This window comes from Gadus chalcogrammus, chromosome 13 (genome assembly GCF_026213295.1).
Source record: "Gadus chalcogrammus isolate NIFS_2021 chromosome 13, NIFS_Gcha_1.0, whole genome shotgun sequence".
Classification (NCBI taxonomy): domain Eukaryota; kingdom Metazoa; phylum Chordata; class Actinopteri; order Gadiformes; family Gadidae; genus Gadus; species Gadus chalcogrammus.
The window spans coordinates 21311185-21336144 of NC_079424.1; the positions used below are offsets into that span (position 1 = coordinate 21311185).

The 24960-nt window shown below is 44.1% G+C and overlaps 1 protein-coding gene across 1 annotated transcript in view; it reads left to right on the plus strand.

Moving 5' to 3' along the window:
- The window catches only part of LOC130402107 (copine-8-like), a 71555-nt gene extending 46855 nt beyond the window's left edge, over nt 1-24700 (plus strand). The window contains exons 7-12 of the mRNA XM_056606215.1: nt 17599-17662; nt 18833-18936; nt 20607-20711; nt 23391-23432; nt 24264-24339; nt 24521-24700. Of these exons, the coding sequence (XP_056462190.1) occupies nt 17599-17662; nt 18833-18936; nt 20607-20711; nt 23391-23432; nt 24264-24339; nt 24521-24586 (457 nt within the window). The 3' untranslated portion in view covers nt 24587-24700. The remainder of the gene's footprint in view (nt 1-17598; nt 17663-18832; nt 18937-20606; nt 20712-23390; nt 23433-24263; nt 24340-24520) is intronic.
- Nucleotides 24701-24960: the final 260 nt, after the last annotated feature.

A 24960-nucleotide genomic window follows, 5' to 3' on the forward strand; every position in this document is an offset into this window, starting at 1 on the left:
CTAAAGGTTAGAAGTTACTGGTATAGAACGGGGCTGTAATGCACGTTATGTAACCTTACATCCAGTGAAAGAAGAATCTTTTCTTTCTCCGCCAGGCTGCGGTGGTTTGAGTGCCCACAAAAGGTTGGCTCCCCGCTGCTTCCTGTTTATTTCCATGCATCCATAATTTACTATTCTCCCAAGAGGAGCAGAGAGACACAAACAGATCCAACCTGAGGACAGCACACACACAGAGAGGAAGGGAGCTGTCGCTGTGCTTGATGGACTCGCAATATTCAGTCATATTAGCTGTGTGTGTGTGTGTGTGTGTGTGTGTGTGTGTGTGTGTGTGTGTGTGTGTGTGTGTGTGTGTGTGTGTGTGTGTGTGTGTGTTAATAAGCCTAGAGAAGGAGACATTGAGTTGACCTACATGCACCTCCACATGTTTACCAAAGCCCCCCCCCCCCCCCATACACACACACACATTTTCCATAAGATAAAGGCTTTTTGCAGTAAAAGTATCCTTTTTCATTTACAAATCGTACCTATCCAGATATATCATACTGCATAATTTTCAACGGTCAGAAGTGAGATTGCAAAATGTCTTTATAAATGATCTAGACTCATTGTATGATCAAATAAATACATAGGTAATGCCAAAGCAGGGCTAGACATTATGACTATCAGCGAAAATCCTTTCATCAAAGCTCCAGCTTCTGGCCCTGCTGACCACAGACCGCTGCAGCAAGGCGGCCCACCTGTTTGCTGCCTGCCCTTCACCTGTCTCTGTCCACTCCACACACACACACACACACACACACACACACACACACACACACACACACACACACACACACACACACACACACACACACACACACACACACACACACACACACATTTGTACATTAACACACACACACACAAACACACACCCCAACACCAAAACACACACAACACCACACACACACTCACACATGCACACACCGATAGTTTTAGAACAAAAGTGCTAAAAAACGATATGGCGATATTATGATATATATATATATATATATATATATATATATATATATCTTCACCATTTATACATCTCTCTCTCTCTCTCTCTCTCTCTCTCTCTCTCTCTCTCTCTCTCTCTCTCTCTCTCTCTCTCATAGTTCCTGTCTAATTGGCACACAGACCCAATACTAACATCAATAGATATAGTTTGCCATTGTTCAAGACTGACGGCCACATTGAAGTGCTGGTGGAAACATTCCAAACACTTCCTAAAATATGTCCCTTACAATCTGTTATTCATGAACAAGTTACAGTCAGATGTTCCAACTTCCAGTGACGAAGAAACAAAAGTAAACCAAATTAATAGTCGTAGTGAAAAGTCCCTGGACCCCCCTGTCCGCTGAACCTTGTTATTGTAGGGCTCCTGCTGCCACAGACACCAGAGAACTGTCCCTTACTAACTTCATGACTGCTGTTTGTTATTAGATTCCAAATACGTCAAGCCTTGTATCCAAAACTCCATATCCTGTGGCATGGCACCAGAAAAACAAGGTCAGGATTCCTCTGGAGACCTCTGCTTCTCCTCTGCATCTGCTCTTCATCTGCTCTTCATCTCCTCTTCTTCTGCTCTTCATCTGCTCTTCATCTGCTCTTCTTTTGCTCTTCATCTCTCCCCACATCCAGTCATTCTCCTCTCAGTCTAAACCCTATTTATTCATACGCTCCATCGTTATTTATTCAGCTGTGGCGACACAAGGTGACTATAGACTACAATTAAGAAGTGACTTAAGCTGCGACTGCGAGCCTATCGGATCCTAATAAAAAACGCTGCTACATTTCAAAGCAGCCTCCTCGTTTTCTCGCACACCGAAGCAAAGCTGTGACTCCTTTAAAAGTATTTTGTTGATTAATCTGCTACCTTTCTTCCGTGTCTCTAGGAGACGCTGCAGTGTTTTCCGACACTGATGAACATGGATGAATCTTCACACCACATTTCAGTTTTTTTCTTTTGGTTTCTTTTTTTTTCTTTTCTTTTTTCTAAAGCACCTACTTGACGCCTGCTTGTGCTTGGTCTCTGTATTATTAAGAGAGGCTTCTCGAGTCCTGACCTAGATGGGCTGCTGCTGCTTCGTATTGCCGATATTTCCGTCTAAGGAAATCTTCCTGCAGCCGCGTCTGCAGGAAGACATCCGCGCTCATCATATCAGATCAGTGACGCCACGAGCGATTGATGATTGATCCTCATGGGATTCCCAACAGCTCCTCCACAAGTAGTTCAATGGAAATAGTTTAGTGGTTTGGCCTTTGGTTAGAGAGTGCTTTGTGAAGGTCTCACTATTTTACCGGCGTCTGAATGAATGGCGCATATCTTTTACCTTTATCTTTAAGAATCCGATTTGACCGTTGCAATTTCCTTTGTATTGAATCTGAGAATGTGCTATGGTTGTGCCGTTGTATTATTCGTTTGTAGGAATCATTTGCATCAAACAAGAAAACACAGCCAACTTTCCGCTCAGCGGAAAGTTGGCTGTGTTGCATTACACTCCAAAACTCTTAGATAATCATATTACATATCAGTGTAAGGACAACGACCCATAAAGCTCTGCCCTTAATTAAAAGTTCCCCTCTCATCTCCTATTACATCTCCCATCACATTTCACAAGAGAGAGAGTGTGAAGCTAACAAGTAAGAAACATACATTATAAATTGACCTCCTTTCCTCTGAAAGACCAACATACATGCATTATCTCATTAACAACAAGCTCAGCCAGATAATGGAATCTCTCTCTCTTCTCTCTTTTTCTCTTCTCATTCTCTTCTTCTCTCTCTCTCTCAATTTCTTACATACACGCATGCATGCCGTTGCGTGCGTATCAATATTGATACGGCGTGTGTGTATGTGCATGTGTGTGAGGTCTGGCCTTGGCAGATCTCACAGATCTGCTAGCGATGTCTTTGGCCAGTGTGGCCGCTCACAACGGCTCCAGAACGGTGATCCATTTAGAGCTGGTCCTCTGAGACCAGCCATGTCAGTGACAGAGATGTCATCGTAAACTCCCATTGCAACCATCTTCTATTTCAGGCCATAATAATCCCCATGACCCAAAGCGTCTATAACCAGACAGAATGTGTGATGTTATCCACACTGAGCAGAAGCTCCAAGTTTATCTAGAGCAGAGTTTTACAGTCCCCCAAGAGCAGGACCATGGCTTCGGAGGTGGCCGTTCCCTCAGTGTTGCTGTAGCTGGGCGGGCAGCACACTCTGCCCCTGGACCTTAAACATGGGAGATAGGCGCATTGCGACTCATCATCAAGGGAACCCTGCCTCCCTGGGGGCCGTTATTACTTCATCTGCAATTTTCACGGCTTGCCCAGTTCACGCCTGTGACTATGAATTTGGTTTAGAAGTAACTCTTGCAAAGCGTTTATTGTTGGCTGAATTCTGTAAAACCTGTGGTTCGAAAATTGTGTTTTTCATTCTGCCACATCCTCCCCCCAGCCTCCCCTCTGAGGCTGTAGGTCTCTGGGGAGCAGCCTGTGCTGCTGGGTAATTGAATGCGTTGCTCCAGTCCACCCGTTGCCCTGTCATCCCAATCCCTGGCTGGTGCGAAAGCGAGAGGCCGAGAAGGGGAGGGAGTGAGAGGGGAGTGGGAGGGAGAAACAGAAAGATGCCACATAGAACCAGGAAATGCCTGTCTTGATTGTGTCCTGGCCTAGATGTCACATGCGCCGTTGTAACAGAAACACACATGCACATGCCTTAATTATTTGTTATTATGTTTACGTATATATGAATACAGATAAGCTATGTACATGCACAAATGTGTTTGTTGTTCTCCGGCCCTACATGTCCCCAGTTCTGTGAAGGTAGAAATAGAAGACCTCATTGTCAGGTTTGGAGCCGGTTGAACCCAAAAAACTGAACTAAAAGGACGGAACATTGGGAGTTAAAGGCACATAGTGCTCTTTGTGAATAAACTCTTGTAGCCGCCTGGCCTGGCTTCACCAAAATCTCTGTTACGAATATCATTTGTCAGAATGACCTTCATTATTTTGCTTCAACTCTTCCACTTGTAATACTACCATTATGTCTGACCCTTGTTGAAATGATTGCACTCCTTACCATTCGTTCCATAGAGTTGTTTCTTAATAATTAAGGGCACTACTTAATTACAACGTGGCCGGGGAAGCCCTTTGAGACTGTAACTGTGACCAGAGGCTTTACAATTAAAGTTGACTTGAAGAGCCAATTCTAAGAGCACTTAGCATGAGTGCACATCGCACAAACCAAAACAATAGCATTTGATGCATTGATTCCACAAGATGGATATATTATGCTGTTCGTTCATGCTATATTCACGACCCGAGGAGCCAAAAGCAAAAGAGGTAACAGAATGAATACTTTGGCTAGAGGGAGACAATAACGAGGTAACAGAATGAATACTTTGGCTAGCGGGAGACAATAACGAGATAACAGAATGAATAATTTGACTAGCGGGAGACAAGAACCAGGTAACAGAATGAATACTTTGGCTAGCGGTATACAAGAACCAGGTAACAAAATTAATACTTTGGCTAGCGAGAGACAAGAACCAGGTACCAGAATGAATACTTTGTCTAATAATTCTCAGGTATACAATTTGACATTGACATTCAAAACCTTGAATGTCAAGGTCCTCAAGAGGTTTTTCTACACATTATCATGTCAGTTGTCTCCATAACAATCAACAAAATGATACACAGTCTGACAGATGAGTGGAAGCCTGTTTATGTATGACTCTTTCGCACTGATATTTTCTGTATTATTAAAGAACTTTATGGGCCCTATCTTGCATCCGGCGCAAGTGACTTAGTCACTGGCGCATGTGTCGTTGCTAGTTTACAACTGGCGCAAAGCGTTCTTTTCCCACCAGCGCCACTCGCCGGTAAATTAGGGATTGATCATGCGCCGCAAGGGGCGGTTCGGCGGAAGGAGGAGGTGTGTTCTGGCGCAAACGGTATTTTGCCGTCTCTGAATACCATTGCGCTACTGACCAGGAAATACCTGGTTTAAAGTCAGTGGCGCGTTGTTCAGACGCTATTTTAAGGGCGCATGCATACATGCGCATGCGATGCATACGGATTGCTTGTGCACCTCGCGGATACAATTTGCTTCTCTCATCTACCTAGCCGCACATTCTTGGTAAATTATTTGGGAAAGAACAGCTGATGCAGCGGTAATAAGTTGTACTTTTAAATCAATGCATCTGCAAACACCGTACAGCAAACACATATTTTCTTGACACAGACATCGTGTAGGCCTACATGCCCATAACTTTTAGGATTGATGAGTAGGCCTATTTGATCGTGAAAAACATTGTTTTACCGCGAGTGAGTGTTAAAAAGAATGAATGAATGCGGGCGCGCGTGTGTGCTCTGTAAGGCGCCCAGTTTCCAACCTCGAAATTTCACTTCATTTAAATTTAATTTGCATGGTATTTCTTATCCTTACCAGATGCCCGAACCACCTCAGCTGACTCCTTTCTAAGTAAAGGAGCAGCGGCTCTAATCCGAGTTCCTCACGGATGGCTGAGCTTCTCACCCTATCCCTATCTAGTCCTTTCGGTCATCACCCAACCCTCATGACCATAGGTGAGGATAGGAACGAAGATGGACCGGTAGATCGAGAGCTTTGCCTTGCGGCTCAGCTCTCTTTTCGTAACAACGGTAAAGCGAACGCAATACCGCCCCCGCTGCTCCGATTCTCCGGCCAATCTCACGCTCCATAGTTCCCTCACTCGCGAACAAGACCCCGAGGTACTTGAACTCCTTCACTTGGGCAAACTAAACACGTAACGCATAATACAATCAATGGCAATGTCTATTACCGCGGGGACACATGCATATTAGGATAGCATACAATACTGATAAGAAACAATGTTTATAATGTATTGCGTATATCATTAAATAGAACCACAGTTACCGCATATCATATGTTATAGCCTATCATACGTTTTCTTTGCCGAAATTTATTTGAGGACTCAGTATATTCCATGTGTGAATTAGGCCATATTATTTGGCAATAAACTAAGCCATTTGCAGTATGAAATTCTCGGAGACTGCAGACGCTTTCAAAATATCAACTCTTCCGATTCAAATGCGCTCATGGCTCTTAAAGGGGATGGGAGCTGGCACTCTCATTGGTTTGTTGCACGTTACGCCCAAACCACACCTACGGGTAATTAGGCTGCTTAAGACCAACCCTTTTGACACTTGCGCCGCGGCGCAAGCGTCATTTATCCGCCTGTAAAATAGCGATAGCGCCGTAGAACCGCCCACAAAGCTACTTGCGCTTTGCGCTTCCCACTTGCGTTTCAGACCGTTAAAATAGGGCCCTATGTCAGCAAAGTCTTGGGCACTTTGACAAAGAAACAAAGTGGTTCATTTACTCAATTCACACCATTGTTTATATATTATCCTATATTATATTGCTGACATACTCCTATTGCATTTGTATGTTCTATCACCAAGGCTCATCCCCATAAAGCGTGGGTTCACTCTTCAGCGCACATTGCCTGAGAATCAACAGGCCAATGTCCCCTTGCTATAATAATATAATGTAAAATGAATACAGTATTTCACTGGTGTCCTCTTGAATGAAAATGCTCAAAATTTCTGCTGTACTGAAATGAATTGGACCACACCCATATTTATATTTTTAGTAACTCTGGCATTTCAATATTGTTCTAAATTCCTATGAGACAAGCCTATCGACACAACTATGGTTTTTAAGGATCATTATTGTTCCCAAATAAAACAATGACAAGTCCTTATCATGCCACAGTGGCGTAAGCTAGAAGCTGGGAACCTAGCCAGGTGTGTCTGAGGAGATCAGGACCTTAGCACATCAACACCAGCTTCTGCTGGAACAGATCCTGTGATAGATCAAGATGACCATTTCATGTATGGATTTTTTATGGATGGAACCAGGCTCTTTAAATTGGACCTGAATTGAACAAGCTCACTTCAGATGCCTTTCTTGAAACTATAGCCTGCAATATGAAATCATTAGTCACAGCACCTGTTCACAATATTTGTGCCTGCTGCATTCAAAATTTCCCCCGCATTTGATCTATTGTTATTATCACCCGTAGACCAAACACAACATGTGCTGAGGGGTATTCCACAAAGCCGGTTTTATAACATAACCGGGTAAGTTAACCCAGGGTTTGCGGTAACCCTAGGTTTTCCGTTCCAAAATGAACACGGTATGTTAGTTACTATAGAAACATATGCTCTGAATCAAACCTGGTCGGAGCAGGTTTTGCGCAGGTTAAGTTTGGAACAATACCCGCTTGAGCCGCGGCGCAAGTGTCAAAAGGGTTGGTCTGAAGCAGCCTAATTACCCGTAGGTGTGGTTTGGGCGTAACGTGCAACAAACCAATGAGAGTGCCAGCTCCCATCCCCTTTAAGAGCCATGAGCGCATTTGAATCGGACGAGTTGATATTTTGACAGCGCGTCTGCAGTCTCCGATGAGACAGATGAATGAGATGAATTTCAAACTGCAAATGGCTCAGTTTATCGCCAAATAATATGGCCTAATTCACATGTGGAATAAGGGGTTTTCTTCCACAACTTCAGAAATACTGAGTCCTCAAATAAATTTCGGCAAAGAAAACGTATGATAGCCTAACATATGATATGCGGTAACTGTGGTTCTATTTAATGATATACGCAATACATTATAAACATTGTTTCTTATGAGTATTGTATGCTATCCTAATATGCATGTGTCCCCGCGGTAATATACATTGCCATTGATTGTATTATGCGTTACGTGTTTACTTTGCCCAAGTGAAGGAGTTCAAGTACCTCGGGGTCTTGTTCGCGAGTGAGGGAACTATGGAGCGTGAGATTGGCCGGAGAATCGGAGCAGCGGGGGCGGTATAGCGTTCGCTTTTCCACACCACACCGAAAAGAGAGCTGAGCCGCAAGGCAAAGCTCTCGATCTACCGGTCGATCTTCGTTCCTATCCTCACCTATGGTCATGAGGGTTGGGTGATGACCGAAAGGACGAGATCGCGGGTACAAGCGGCCGAGATTAGTTTTCTCAGAAGGGTGGCTGGCGTCTCCCTTAGGGATAGGGTGAGAAGCTCAGCCATCCGTGAGGAACTCGGATTAGAGCCGCTGCTCCTTTACTTAGAAAAGAGTCAGCTGAGGTGGTTCGGGCATCTGGTAACGATGCCCACTGGGCGCCTTCCTTGGGAGGTGTTTCAGGCACGTCCATGGGGAGGAGACCTCGGGGAAGACCCAGGACTAGGTGGAGAGATTATATCTCAACACTGGCCTGGGAACGCCTCGGGATCCCCCCGTCAGAGCTGGTCAATGTGGCCCGGGAAAGGGAAGTCTGGGGCCCCCTGCTTGAGCTGCTCCCCCCGCGACCCGACCCCGGATAAACGGACGAAGATGAGATGATGATGAGAGTGTTTAGTTTGCGTGTGTTTAAACAGAGCACACACGCGTGCCCGCAATCATTCATTCTTTTTAACAATCACTCGCGGTAAAACAATGTTTTTCACGATCAAATAGGCACACGATGTCTGTGTCAAGAAAATATGGGTTTGCTGTACGGTGTTTGCAGATGCATTGATTTAAAAGTACAACTTATTACCGCTGCATCAGCTGTTCTTTCCCAAATAATTTACCAAGAATGTGCGGCTAGGTAGATGAGAGAAGCAAAGTGTATGCGCGAGGTGCACAAGCAATCCGTATGCATCGCATGCGCATGTATGCATGCGCCCTTAAAATAGCATCTGAACAACGCGCCACTGACTTTAAACCAGGTATTTCCTGGTCAGTAGCGCAATGGTATTCAGAGACCGCAAAATACCGTTTGCGCAAGAACACGCCTCCTCCTTCCGCCGAACCGCCCCTTGGGGCGCATGATCAATCCCTAATTTACCGGCGAGTGGCGCTGGTGGGAAAAGAACGCTCTGCGCCAGTTGTAAACTAGCAACGACACATGCGCCACTGACTAAGTCACTTGCGCCGGATGCAAGATAGGGCCCCATGTGTGGGCTATCTTTCCCTGGGATTAGGAGGAGCTCGGTTTTGTTGAGGTTAAGCCTCAGGTGATGGGCAGTTGTCCAGGTGCTGACGTCCGCCAGACATAGATATGCGTGTTGCAATCAGGGCATTATCAGATGAGGGGAAGAGAGTGTCGTCAGCATAGCAGTGATAGGAAAAGCCGTGTGATGTAATTATAGAGCCCAGAGATCTGGTATAGAGGGAGAACAGAAGAGGCCCCGGTACAGAGCCTTGAGGGACACCAGTTTCAAGCGTGCAAGGTTTGGCCAAGGAGCCATTCCATGTTACTTGATAGGTGCGGTTCATCAGGTAGGATGTGAACCAGGAAAGAGCAGATTCAGCAATGCCAAGTTCAGCAAGAGGGGCAAGGAGGATCTGGTGGTTCACCGTGTCAAATGCTGCGGACAGGTCGAGGAGAATGAGAACCGATGAGAGGGACGAGGCTCTGGCAGCACGGAGGGACTCAGTCACCGCGAGGAGAGCCGTCTCAGTGGAGTGTGCCTTCTTGAAGCCTGACTGGTGAGGGTCAAGCAGGTTGTTAGATGAGAGATAGGAGGACAGTTGTTTAGCAATGGCACGTTAAAGTGTTTTAGAGAGGAATGAAAAAAGAGATACCGGTCTGTAGTTCTGGATGTCGGTGGTATTAAGAGTTGGTTTTTGAGGAGAGGCTTTATTCTGGCAGTCTTGAAAGACACTGGAACAATGCCTGAGGTGAGGGAGGAGTTGATAAGTGAGGTGAGAAATGGCAGGATGTCGCTTGAGACATCCTGGAGGAGAGAGGAGGGGATAGCGTCAAGGGGGCAGGTGGTGGCATGGTTAGATGTTATTACTCTGTTGACCTCGTCAGAGGTGAGGGTGATAAATTGGGTAAAGACGGAGGAGGGAGGATGGAGGCAGGGATAAAAGAGGAGCTAATGTCCTTTTTATCACTAAAAGTGTGATTCGTGATAAGGGATTTTTAGACTGGTTCAGCTGCTGCTCAATGACTCTCACGTTCCCCTGCTTACAATCATTGCGATACACCATTTATTGATCCATTTATTCAAAAGATCCAAAGACAAACAACGGGTGCATTAAGTTATCATATTTAAAATATTATTAATAGCATAATAAACATTTCAGTTGTGTTAGTATTTAATTAATTTGTATTAATTTGCTTGTATAGCTATGACAGTTAACAATTTTGGTGTAGGCCTACTACAAATATTTATGTGGGTAGGCTACTCCAACCTCGTTGCTGATCGATATGTAACCATTTATTTGTAGATAAAGTAATGATAGCATTTTTCGTAAATAGTATGGAATCTGTTTCTTAAGCAATAACATTGAACTGTATTGTTTTTTAGGCCTACATACATTTTCTATGTTGTTGGTATTATATGTTATATGGAGCAATCTTTCATATTTAGGAAGTTAACTTATACTTCCATGGTCGGTAAACAATGCGACTGCGATCGCTCAGACCTCTCGCTTATGATGCTACAATGCTAACAATGCTAAAAAACAAGAATATTTCTGCATCCGGTACGTCATGAACTAAGTTGCGGAAGCAAATCTCTCCTTGATGTTGCCCTGCACCATTGAGTAGTTTACATAGGAATGAATGGGCGCCATTTTGGAATCTGGTTTCCATTCTATAATATGTCCATGGTGGGCAGTCGGCGGTGGATAGGGTCCCCATGGGACTCATTGAGGGCGGGACTTAAATGCCTGCTTGACAGTGGTCTTCAGCGAAAACTCATAGATATCCAATCCTTTATAACTTTTTAATCAAACAAAACTGTCAAGCAAAAATACTTAAAATACTTAATATGGAGATTAGCTAGCCCCTGAGATCCTAAGCAAATGGGAAGAACATGATTGCCTTTGTTTTCTGAGAATGAAATCCCATTTCTTCATGTTGACAGTGCGTTTGCTGGTGACTGCAGGTGTCATGCCAAAATTCTACCGGCTGCCAAATTTGTACCGGGCGCGTCATCCATACGTAATCCATTCCAAACCTGCCTGGCAACAGATGATCGCGTCGTCCGTTGCCTGGCAACGGACGATCGCGTCGAACGACGTGAAAGGTTCACGGACATTCGCGAACCTTCTATCTAGCGATACGTTATCTGTATTGTGCTATTTCGTCCTTGACCTGCTTTAAACACTCAGTTTACTTGCTAAATTTGATTGAACAATTAAATACAATACAAATATAAAGTAAAAACAAGTGTTATCTAGCGATCCGTTTTCTGTATTATGTTATTTCGTCTTTGGCAACATGAGCGCGAATGTTTTTTGAAACCCACTTTAAACACTCAGTTTACTAGCTAAATTTGATTAAACAATTAAATACAATACAAATATAAAGTAAAAACAAGTGTTATCTAGCGATCCGTTAACTGTATTATGTTATTTCGTCTTTGGACGACGCGATCATCTGTTGCCAGACAAGTTTGGAATGGATACGTATGGATGACGCGCCCGGTACAAATTTGGCAGCCGGTACAAATTTGGCATGACACAGCCACCCACCAGGGACTAGGGCTGTCACTTTTTATTCGAAGTTCGAATATTCGTTCGAAGGTGGGGTGAAAAGTTCGAATTCGAAGTGTAATTCTCCATTCGAACTGTAAAAATGCGCTATAAAGAAGAGAGCGGCGAGTGGCTTTTCCTCAATAAAGCGGCCCTCCTGGATCCCCGCTTCTACCGGTTAGTCCACCTTTCCCCTGCACAGAAACATCTCGTGACTGAAAGCCTCTCACACGAGCTCATTGAAACGGAGACCGACACTGATCGCACACGACAGGGAGAAAAGTCCGCTGCTGCGCTGGGCGCGATGGGCAGCCTGTTTGGGGACTTATACAGCACGGCTGACAGAAGCAGCTGCAGCGGTAACGGAGAGCTGCGAGACTACTTGTAATTTTCTTTCCGTAAGGAATAAAAAGAGCAGCATGCCGTGTTGGAGGTCGGCCTCACAGATTGTTCGTTTATATAGGCTGTGTGTGCCATGGACGACATGCGCTCCGCATATCGCGCTACGAGCAGTTATTGTTAATAATGCGTAAAAGACAGCCGCACTTGTGTGTCGGAGCTTCCTCTCGTTGTGTTTACAAATGTGTTATCAAAGATGTGTTTTTATCCTGTGCTGTTATGAATTCAGTAGGTATACGTGATTTCCACAAGAAATAAAAAGAAACACGACAACAGTTGTTGTCGTGTTTTTTATTTTTTTATTTTTTTTAATAGTTCTATGGGGGGGGGGGGGGGGGGGGGTCGAATGTATTCGAATTAATTATGGACATTCGAAATTCGTTCGAATTTCATTTTTGGAAAAAGTGACAGCCCTACCAGGGACCCCTAGATGCCACTGGAGGAACTGCAAGACATTCTTACCTTAATCTACAGCTTCACAGCAGGTGTTCATGGCTACACAGCTTATTTGATTCTGAACAAACAGTTAGTCAGTATCAGTAGGGCAGTGGCCCCAATGTGACTGTTGCATCCTGGAGTGCAACAAGCTGAATCAAGCATTCTGAACTCACCCCCTATGGCTGAACCAAAGGATATAGTCTAAGCTTCCCTGAGCTCAGGACCCTTTACTGTATTTTACCCAAAACAAAAGCACCATTCTGATAGTGGATTACATGATCATGCTCAATCCAATAGTGGATCACATGATCATGCTGCCTGCGGCTCTTGCTATGCAATCTTTCTTTTGGGGACTACCTAAGAGTTCACAAATAATAAATGATGAACCGTAAAGGCATGTAAATGCCTTTGTGTACCATCTTTACATTATTCAGTGTATGGACTCTCACTGGAAAAGGGAGTACACCTCCCATTACATCTCCCAGTAGGGGGTACGTGGTTATTATGAACCAATGTCCTTGACATATTGAGTGCAGGGGAACACCAAACAATGTATAAATAAATTCATAGTATTCACCTTAACGCACAGCAACATTAATAAATACATAGTATTCACCCTAGCACACACACAGCAAGATGAATAAATACATAGTATTCACTCTAACACACATAGCAACACCATGAGCGTTATGTGATGAATGTGTATGGAGGTGTAAACACACACAGCCACCACACACAAGCAGAAACATTGGTCATGGGTATGGGTGGGAGTTGGACCTCCACAGAACGGCCACTTGTTCTGAACAGCTTGGTTGTGGAACAGCTTTCGGGCGCTGGTGGCCCAAACCTTTGACCTGTGAGCACCTAGGGGGGCCGAGATGCCACACTGGGGAGGGGGTATGAAAGAGGAAGTCAAGAGCTGCTAGTATCAATACGTGTGTGTCCCCACTTATTGACTGTCCAGCCTTTGGCCTGCTTTGCACTAGCTAATTTAGCGTGTGTCTGTGTTTTTGAGTGTGTTGGGGTGTGTTTGTGTTTGTGTGTGTGTGTGTTGTGTAACGTGTAATGTGTGTGTGGGAGAAAGAACCCTCAACAAATGCTTGTGCTGGAGAACCAAATGAGTGTGTAGGAGTGTGCAGCTGTTTACTTCATCATCCTGCTCCATCGATGAAAATGCTGACAAGAAATCCCAAAAAGAGGCCCCTGTAAATATACCCTTGAAATATATATATATATAGATACGTATTTAAAGATAAATATATACATATATATACATCTTTAGAGATGTATTTTTTCATATATATTTCAAAGGTATATTTACAGGGGCGACTTTGATTTCTTGTCAGCATTTTCAACAATGGAGCAGGCTTAGCATCAGGATCGATTTCTGTCGGTTAAAGTCAAGAGGCCATAGCATTAAATATTGAGATGCATCCATATTGTCACAAATGTCACCTCTACCTCCAGGATGATGCCGCTGTCCCTGTCCATCTGAAATGGCTGCAGTACTGATTCTCGTTCATCTGCCTTCACAATAGCTCAGCTGATTGTGCGCCTGCATTTGCAGCTCTAGAGAATTTAAATAATGGCAGACATGAATCTGTGTAGTGGGTTAGAACAACAATGGTTGATTCATCAAAGATCCCCACACAACATATCATTGAACCTGCCTGTGTAAGGGATATGTTTGTAAAACAACCAATTAATACATCATTAGAGAAGGGACAATTGAAGGTCCAAATCACTTCTCCCATTCAGCAGAGAAGCACTATAAAGCCAGTTGTAATCAGGTGTTGGACAGAGAAGCACGATTAAGCCAGTTGTAAACAGGTGTTGGACAGGTGAGGATTGGTAGGAATTGGAAGGAATGAAAAACTAAGACAAAACACATTTAAAACACAATGTCTTTTCTTGACTTTCTTGAGTTTCTCACATTTCCTTTAAACTAATATTTTGTTACACATTCCTTTGGACAAAAAAGTTCTCACAGATCAACTGCCCGTTGTGAGATATTTTTGCAGTTAGTGTGTCAGATGTCTTAATGCGGCGACACACCGCGCAGAAAATCGGCGTCGGTGAGTCTTTTACCATTCTGATTGGTTGAGGGCTAGCAGCTTGACCAGCGAATCAGTGAAGCCTGGAAGTGAGGATGGTACACATACCAGATAAACATAAACTATAAATGTCTAACTATAAAACGATAAATAAAAATAAATATAAAACTATGAAACGATAAACTAAATTCGGATAAGTTCTTTGGCCTGCTCGCAGTTGTAATCATAGCTTCACCCACTTAGTGCATCTAACTTTTCTCCTTATATTTCGCCTACGACTTTCTTCTTCCAAAAGAAAAAGCTTGAGAGCTGTCAAGGCCAGTATCTTCGTATCAACATCATCCATAATTTGATAAACGTGACTTGTAATGGCAGCGTGACCTGTTTTTTTTTGGACCACAATACAGATTAGCGCCGCCTGTTGTTTTGGAGACATTACATCTCACGCAAGCACAGAACGTACGGCGTTGGCTGTAATCGCGTAGGTGTGACCTTTCCTCGATTTGGGTTGATTGAGTCGGCCAGATTAATAGCCCGACATATTTACCGACGAGAAACGGGCCGTCAGCCCGGTGTGTCGCCGTCTTTAGAGCCACGAGGATACATCATTGAGTTTCACATTGATCTCGCTTGGAGGAAACGTCCATGGATTTAGACTAATGTTGGTGTGTGTGACTGCAGTTTTATATTCCTCTGATGTGACATGACATGCCCAACCAATCAGAAGTGTGGTCGTTGTACAGAGGTCTTCCTCAACTCCACAGGCTGCTTGTGATGCTCTAATGACCACGGTGTGCAGTGTTCCAAAGGTTTGTTACTCAATCTCTACTTTTCCATCCCTCTGCACCCTTGAGCAAGGTGTCTAACCTTTTATCAATGACCTGCCTCTTTCTTCAAAATTTCTTTGGATGAAAGCACCAAGCAGAACAAGCAAATAAACCTGTGCTGTTATATAAAACAGCTTATGTAAAACTATTCATACATTGTACTATACATCACACCTTAACTTTCCTTCTTGACCTCCACTGCAGAGTTGAAGAAGATCTTCATCTTTAATCGTCTGTGGTTACCTCTAACTTTGACCTCCTGCCTTGGTGGGACTTGGGACCAACATGTCCCTTTGTCCACTCCTCCGGGGCCCCTCAGGGTCTCAGGAGCCCCCCTACCAGTAACTCCTCAGTAGTTACTGAATAACTCACTTAGGGCCCCAGTTAGGGCCCCAGTCGTTCATCATTCATTGCTCAGTAACGAATACAGTAGTCCCCTGGTCTGTTTACAACTCCTCAGTAGTTACTGAATAACTGTCACTTAGGGCCCCAACAACAAGGGCCCTACCCTTGTTGTTCATCATTCATAACGAATACACTAGATAGGGCCCCAAACTACCTGGGACCCTACTGGTAAACAGATTAGTCCCCTAGTTTGTTTACCAGTAACTCCTCAGTAGTTAGGGGCACCTCCATGCACTTTTCTCGCTGGGCTACTCATTTTCGAGGTTTGCAACACTTGTGAAATTGCATTAATGAAACGTTGATTTCATAGCAGGTTCACGCAAGCTAACTGTAAATTAGGCCTAAGTGTGGCTGCACTCCCCTTTCAATATTACCCAGTAGGGGTGTGACGAGATCTCGTACCACGAGATCTCGCGAGATTAAACTCGACGATATTACCCGTCGCGTTAAAAGTCTGTCTCGCGAGATTTCTGAGCTATCCAAACTTCTATTTGTGGCCCGTAGGGGCAGTAATGCGCCTTTGCTACATCTAGCCTGCCAGAACCTTACGAAGGAGAAGGAAAAGAAGAAGAGGAGGAGAAGGAGGGGAAGCAGGGGAAGCAGCCATAGGCAGCCAGAATGACGTCGGAAAATACCCGTATTACCGTCGAAGATGCCCCCGCCACTTTTAAATGATTTGTTTGGCAGCATTTTGGGTACCCGGCGGAAATTATGAATGGCAGTAGAGTGACAAGACACGGACAATACCAAGTTGTCAGTGACATACTTGGTCAGACTCTGTTTGCACTATTTGCACTCTGTATTGATGGAGTAGAACTTTGATTTGGTTTTGCACATAATATTGTTTGCACTTGAAAAAAATGAGAATTATTTAATTTAATTTATTTTACTTTTATAAATTTTAGTTTTAGTTCGAATTCATGAATGTTAAGAGTTATAATAAAACATTTCAAAATGCATGTGTAACTCTGTTAAATAAAAGTCTGTTGGTCCAGTCATATATTTTGTCATTGTAGTTTTCTTAAAATCTCGTCTCGTCTCGTCTCGTTCTCGTGAACCGAATATCGTGTCTTGTCTCGTCTCGTGAGCTGAGTGTATCGTCACACCCCTATTACCCAGACATACCCTTGTATGAATTTCCACATCGAACTGTATCATAAAGTTAAGATATGCCCCTTTTACTGTGAGGAACCACCCCAAGGCGGAGGACAGAAACCAAACTGAAAAGCCATCATTTCACACCACATGCTTCAACAGGATCCAGTTCCACACAGAGACGAGACAGGCGTAGGATTAGCAACTGGATGAAGGATTCAATATCCCCCTTGAGAGCAATTAGCATGTGGGAAATTGAATTGTGATCAGCCCCTGGGATGATTGAAGATGGGTGACGTGTGTTCATAAGTTCAAGCAATGACAAGCCCCTGCAATCCATCTCGTCTCTTTCTTAATCACCTCCGCTGAGGGGGTTTCCCAGGATGGGAAGCCCTGTCGCCTGGGGGCCAGAGGAGAATTTAATGATGGAGTAATGAGCTGTAATGGGAGAGGTGGCGAAACACCATCCGTATCTGTACAGACGTACGCTAGGCATGTGCTTGCATCTGTTTGGTTCTTTGGTCCATGTTTTTAGTTTGATCTCGTGATATGTCGAACGTTTCTTTTGAAAATGCAAAGGTGAGCTCCCAGAATTAGCGCATCTGGTGTGTTTCTACCTCAGCTGCATCATCAGCAGGACATTAGTTCAAGATGTATTGTCCTCTCTTTCCCCAACCGCTCCTGATTTGATTTGATTACGCTGTTTTTGTAAAAAAGATTTTATGCAATGATTACACTTGTGGTGAACACATCTTAACTCTCCACTCCATTGCTTCCCTCGCTCTGTTTTCCACTCTCTACTCCCTTTATCTCTCAGTGGGATTCCGGGGAAGAAATGTGGATGCATTGTGTTTTCTGCTGAGGAGCTCAGTAACTGTAGGGTGAGTACATCAGTATAAAGTATGCTAAGGTATAGTACATGAGTACACAGTACATTGTTTAGTACAGTACATGAGTACACAGGACACTGCTTAGTACAGTATATGATCAACACAGGACACTGTTCAGTACAGCCCATGATAAACACAGGACACTGTGCAGTACAGTATATGATCAACACAGGACACAAACACATCATGCACACACAGAGGATGACTAGGGCTGGAACGTTATACTACTCTATTTTCCCAACATTGTATGCCTTATCAACATCAATTAGAAGCATTCAACCTTTCTATGACGCAAGTTTTGTTTATCTTCCCCCTCGTTGTCAGATGGTGCAGGTTAATAATGTCTGAACCATGAATTATTCATGCAGTCTTTTTTTACTCTTGTTTTCTCGCCTAGGAAGTAATTCATTTGACACGGCAATCATACCGATCAACATGAACCTTAATGCCATGCAAAAACATATCATATCATGTTCTCATATAATAGCGCTCACACACACACAGACATACAGACTTGCATACACACACGCACACACACACACTTCATAGCTGCCTGTCATTTGAATAATCCGTGGGCCCCCAGCTGTAATTGACCTGTGGGATCAGGGAAATGCTGGGAGGGACCGTCACACGACATGCGTGTGCTTGTGTGAACAGTGTGAAGGAAGATTCAAACACAAAAGCAATTCTGCAAGCATTCTAAAATGCCCTGTATCTTCAGTAAGTTCTGGAGCTCCTTCATTTATTTGAATTAGTAACAGCTTTTTTTAATTCAAACCGCTGAAGGCAGATTGTGTGTTTGTGAAGAGCAGAAAGGGCAGAAGATAAATAGGTCTTTAAATTAAGTACAAGAAGCAGTGCCCTCCCTCTGCTCCTTCCCTCTCTACGTTTCTCTGTCATTGAGAAGTGTTGCCGTTCACACACCTGTGATTGACCGGCAAGATGGATTCCCCGAACCAATCGAAAGAGTTTAAAATCGAACTCTTGACTCATACGGAAACAGGCTTAGTCAACCAGAGTGTGTTTCACTCACTAACAGCTGACAGGTGGCTATGCTATTCAATAATTACACTCAGATAATAGCTCTCAAGTTCTGCCCCTTAAAGCGATGTCCAGATGATGCGTGGTTAGATCCACTGACTGCTGGTCTTGTTGCTCCAGGACATCGCCACCATGCAGCTCTGTGCCAACAAGCTGGACAAGAAGGACTTCTTCGGCAAGTCGGACCCCTTCCTGGTGTTCTACCGCAGCAACGAGGACGGGACGTGAGTGTGTTTGCTGCATGTTTGCTTGAGTGTGTGTGCCTGTCATGAACACATGTGGAGCGTCATCATGAAGATATTATTAAAGAAATAACTGAGACCATCAATTATGTTATATTATATAGAATCAGGTGGATATGAGGTCCTTTCTACCTGGTTACGCCCCGTGCCCACTACCTCCGTCAGTTGACCGTTGCCCATTGACTTTGAATGGGGACGGACGCGCAATGCATTGTGGATCCGTCCGTTCAGTTGGAGCGTTCGTCACCGTCAGAAAGTTGAAAAATTTTCAACTTTTTCGGCAGCGACGGTTCCGTCATCCAATCAGATCGTGTATGCAAATGTAAGCACTGTGACGCGACTCGGGCTCTGACGATACTGGAAAGCGGGAAAGCGGGTTATCTTGCCTCGCAACAAGCAGGAAGAAGCGGGAAGAACCCGGCGAACCGATTTGATTGGCTGACGGATGCATCTGCAAAGACTACTCCCCCATCCGTCAGCCACGCCTTCCCACGTCCGTTGACTGACGGTGCAGTGGGCACGAGGCGTTAGGCTCACTATGGTCTGGGGTCACTGGTGGGAGAAATTACATGATACCACAGATATCTGTTATGTATTTTATTATTGAAGAAAATGACAATCTCATCCTAATATGATATCTCACTAACAGCATCTTTAAAGCCAACACTGCCAACACCGACAATTAGCAATAATATTGAATTGTTGCCCAGCGTAACCATATGTATGCGTGTGTGTGAAGGGAAGACACACTATCTGCTCCTACTCACAAGGACCATCTGTCGAGGCCCTCGGCCAAGCCAAACGTGTGCCGGGAGCCGCTGTCCCCTCAAGCACATTCCTCCGCAGCTTTGGTTCAAATCACACACGGGTCTCCATCAGTTATTAGGACATAGATTAGTGGATCTTACCGCAGGTCCTAGATTGCTAAGAGTGTGTGTTAGGACTGTATATGTGATATGTTTGGTCCGTTGTGTGTTTGGTCGGTAACTGGTGTGTTTGGTCTGTGGTGTGTCTGGTCTGTATCTGTGGTGTATTTGGTCTGTGGTGTGTTTGGTCTGTATCTGTGTGTGTTTGGTCCGTATCTGCGTGTGTTTGGTCAGTATACGTGTGTGTTTGGTCCGTATCTGCGTGTGTTTGGTCAGTATCTGTGTGTGTTTGGTTCGTATCTGTGTGTGTTTGGTTCGTATCTGCGTGTGTTTGGTCCGTATCTGTGTGTGATGGGTCTGTATAACCTGCGTTGTTGCTCTTCTTGCCTCAGCCAGGGTTTTACTCCAGTTAACATCTTTTTTCTGCGAAGTATATTCATGTACGTATATTCAACGCCTTCAAATGTCACTTTCACTTCCGTTCAGTGACTGAAAGCCAGCGCTCTGAATCTCACGTGTTTAGCTGTCAGTTGATTGTTTTGGTATGTTCGGTTTTTAATTTAACTTTAACTTTTCTCATCTTACATCATCTTTAAAAAAATTATTATAGTGTGTGTGTGTGTGTGTGTGTGTGTGTGTGTGTGTGTGTGTGTGTGTGTGTGTGTGTGTGTGTGTGTGTGTGTGTGTGTGTGTGTGTATGTGTGTGCGTTTGTGTGCATGTGTGTGTGCGTGTGTGTGAGGTTGTTTGTGTGTGCGTGTGTATGTGTATGTGTGTGTGTTCCTCAGATTTACCATCTGCCATAAAACAGAGGTGATCAAGAACAACCTGAATCCTGTGTGGCAGTCCTTCACCCTCCCAGTGAGGGCCCTCTGCAACGGGGACTACGACCGGTGAGGGGCTGCAACGGTCACAGGTCAAAGTTCACCATCACAGCATGCATATCATATGCCATCCTTTTAATGTGGCAAGAGGTGCACATCAAATACCATATCAAACACCGTATCAAACACTGTATCAAACACCGTATCAGACACCGTATCAAACACCTTATCAAACACTGTATCAACACTGTATCGAACACCTTATCAAACACTGTATCGAACACCTTATCAAACACCATATCAAACACTGTATCAAACACCTTATCAAACACCATATCAAACACCATATCAAACACCATGTAAACACCATATCAAAAACCATGTAAACACCTTATCAAACACCATATCAAACATCATATCAAACACCATGTAAACACCATATCAAACCCCATGTAAACACCATATCAAACACTATATCAAACATCATATCAAACACGGTATCAAACACTGTATCACACACCATATCAAACAACGTATCAAACACCATATCAATCACCGTATCAAACACTGTATCAAACACCGTATCAAACACCATATCAAACACCATATCAAACACCGTATCAAACCCCTTTTCAAACACTGTATCAAACACTGTATCGAACACCATATCAAACACTGTATCAAACACTGTATCAACACCATATCAAACACCATATCAAACAACGTATCAAACATTGTATCAAACACCATATCAACACCGTATCAAACACTTTATTAAACACCATATCAAACACTGTATTAAACACCATATCAAACACCGTATAAAACACCATATCAAACACTGTATAAAACACTGTATCAACACCATATCAAACACCATATCAAACAACGTATCAAACATTGTATCAAACACCATATCAACACCGTATCAAACACTTTATTAAACACCATATCAAACACTATATTAAACACCTTATCAAACACTGTATTAAACACCATAACAAACACTGTATCAAACTGCAGGGCACGGCTACCTCTCTCATCAACCACAAGAGTTTCTCTAAATGATGACACCTGCCCTACAAACTTCTTCAAAATTTGACAGCATTTCTTATACTTTGTTTGTGTTTGTTAAGTTCTAAAAGTTATGGTGTACCGTTGTAAAGCCTAATGATGATCATGTTGATATTGAAGTGTTGGTGTGTTCTTTGCTGTACAGCAAATTGCCCCTTTGAGGACATTTATTTCTTGAGTCTTAGTCTAATGATAGGCTGTACGCATGCCCAGATGTACTCAGTAGGTTTACATGCACAGCTTAATCAGATTAAAGCCATAGTTCGACTATGCTCCTCAATCGGACAACTGCAATTGTCCGAGCATACATGGCGGTGAGAAAATCGATTCATTGGCCGAAGCATTTCGTACCCCGGTACGATAGGTGGCGCTGTACCCATTTCTACTAGTGGTAATAGAGCCATCGGTTGACCTCTTTACGTCACTAGCAACAACAAACTCGGGAGGCATTCAAAAATATGTTTTCAGTTGACAGCACAGCTGTCAGTTCATATCGGGTCCATGTCTTTCCTCCGACGCTCCATTGTTCCTCTTGTCGTATGCGACCTCTTGTCGTACTCCTCCATGTCGCGTTTCAATCTGGACTTCAGAGAGTCAAAGCCAAAGTTCCTTTCCCCCAATTCCCTCTCCACCATTGCCAAGATAACCCCCACTATCAGTCTTTACTTGTTGCTGAAGTACCAGAGAGTCGGAGAACCCAACGCAAAGAATGAATAAAGATCGTAAAAAAACATATATTTTGACAGATGTGCCCGAAGTTACTACTTTACAACCTCATTGATGACCAACATTTAGAAAAACTTGTACTTTTAATGTAGGTACATGATAATAGGTTTTTATCGCTATGCGAGGGCTCATTTATTATGGGGATAAAGAGGGAGATAACGTCCTGGACTGAAGATACACCTTGACCTCCCCTCGGTGGCGGCCATTGTGGCTGCCCAGGCAGGCCCTTGGTGGTTAGAATAATGCCAGCAGTCGGCCGTGCTGCGAGCGCCTCTGGCCAGCGCTGGTGTTATTGGGACCAACATGGAAGCCGCACACAGGGAGCCACACGTCCAGGAACACTCTTCACGCTCCCCTGTTGTACCTCCGTTCAAATGGAGAACGGAGCCGTGCCGGACGCAGGCGGGAGGATCCAAACAACACGGATATTACACGTCTCCGGAGCGACACGGCAGACGAATGGGTCACATTGGGGCGTTATGTTTTTATGTAAATCTGTGGAGGCTCGTCGCTGAGTATCAAACAGCTCCATGCACTGCTCTATTCTCACTCTTTGAACCCTTCTCAACACGTTTTCTGTCTCTCTCTCTCTCTCTCTCTTGTTCTTGTTCTCTCTCTTGCTCTCCCTCTCTCTCGCTCTCTCTCTCTCTGTCTCTCGCTCTCACTCTCTCGCTGTCTCTCACTCTCTCTCTCTCTGTCTCTCGCTCTCTCTCTCTTCCTTTCTTTCTTTTTTTTTCTCTCTCTCTCGCCCTCACTCTCTCTCTCTCTCTCTCTCTCTCTCTCTCTCTCTCTCTCTCTCTCGCTCTCTCTCTCTCTCTCTCTCTCTCTCTCTCTCTTTCTCCCTCTCTCCCTCTCTCTCTCTCTCTCTCTCTCTCTCTCTCTCTCTCTCTCTCTCTCTCTCTCTCTCTCTCTCTCTCTCTCTCTCTCTCTCTCTCTCTCTCTCTCTAGGACCGTGAAGGTGGACGTGTTTGATTGGGACAGAGATGGAAGGTAGCGTACCGCCATGCTGTGTTTGTGTGGGTAAAGTGATGATTCATCAGCCCACCTCCAGATGAGGAGGATGTGTTGTCATGAGGACAGACTTTATGAGTTTTCTATTGCCTCTACCCCCAGCCTTTCTTATTGGAAGTGCTCCAGTGGTTCTATCAACACCTGGCTTACCCATGCCTCCTTCCTGTGTTATCTCATCATATTTCATCTCTTCTATTGCCTTTTTATATCACTGTTGGCTTACTGGCGCATTTATACTCTCTAGCCCTCCCCAACCTCTGTCTGTCTCTCTGTCTCTCTGTGTCTCTGTGTCTCTCTGTCTCTCTGTTTCTCTCAGAGGGACATACCCGCATTACTTTTATAATGCCAGCATTACATATATTACATTAAATTTCATCTCACGTCATCCTGCTGGGAGATCAACAGACGGGCAGACATACAGACAGACAGATGTACATGCAGACAGTTATGCAGACAGTCATTTGGACAGACAGACAGACAGATGGACAGACATGTGGATAGACTGATAGACAGACAGATGGACAGACATATAAAAAGACGGACGGACGGACAGAGAGACAGACAAACTAACTTGTAGAGAGATAGAGCTTGTTTTGGAGCTACTGGTTGGAAGCAGGTGTGAGAATAAACATATCCTCTCAAGAGCAGGATTTAATGATGATAAAATAAGGATTTTCCACTTCCGGACAAAAGCAGCATTTGAAGCCATAGTGGAGCTGCAGGAGTGTTTTACTGTATTTATTGCTCTTCTTTAAATGTTTAGTTCTCTCACTCTCTCCCTCTAATTGTTTGTGCGTTCCTCTGGTTCAGCCATGACTTCATCGGGGAGTTCACCACCAGCTACCGAGAGCTGTCAAGGGGTCAGAGCCAGTTCAACGTGTACGAGGTAACTTCAATTAGTCCAATTGTTTTATTCAGTTAGTTTTGGTCTGTATAAAGTAATGCTGTGGGGCTCCATGTGAGAGTCTTGATTTGTTCGTCACCCCTGAGTATAAACCATGTGATGGTTGAAGTTCCTCTCAATGCTCTCGATTAGCTTGCTCTCATTTCCCTGTTTACGCCCCAAGGTTCTGAATCCAAAGAAGAAAGGGAAGAAGAAGAAATACGTGAACTCAGGGACGGTAAGCTTTTGAGAAAAACACTGAGGTTTCACTCAGAGACGGCAGATTGTAATGAGGCACAGCACCTCATATCTGTCTATACGATACCATGATTTGAGATTAAATCCCCTGTATGGAGATATGAAGATGGAAAACCAGATCATTGATCGAAGAAAATAGAGTTTCTACTTGTGGAAGTGATTTGAGAAACCGTCAAAGACAATAATATGTAAATCCTAATATTCACTGGACTAGATCTAAAGCTCTCTTTGTTTATCGCCTTCTCACGTGAAGGTGACCTTGCTGTCTTTCAAAGTGGAGTCAGAATACACCTTTGTGGATTTCATCCGAGGAGGGTGAGTGGTTCCAGCCGGGCATGGCCCCCCTCGTAGAAACACACACTGTTT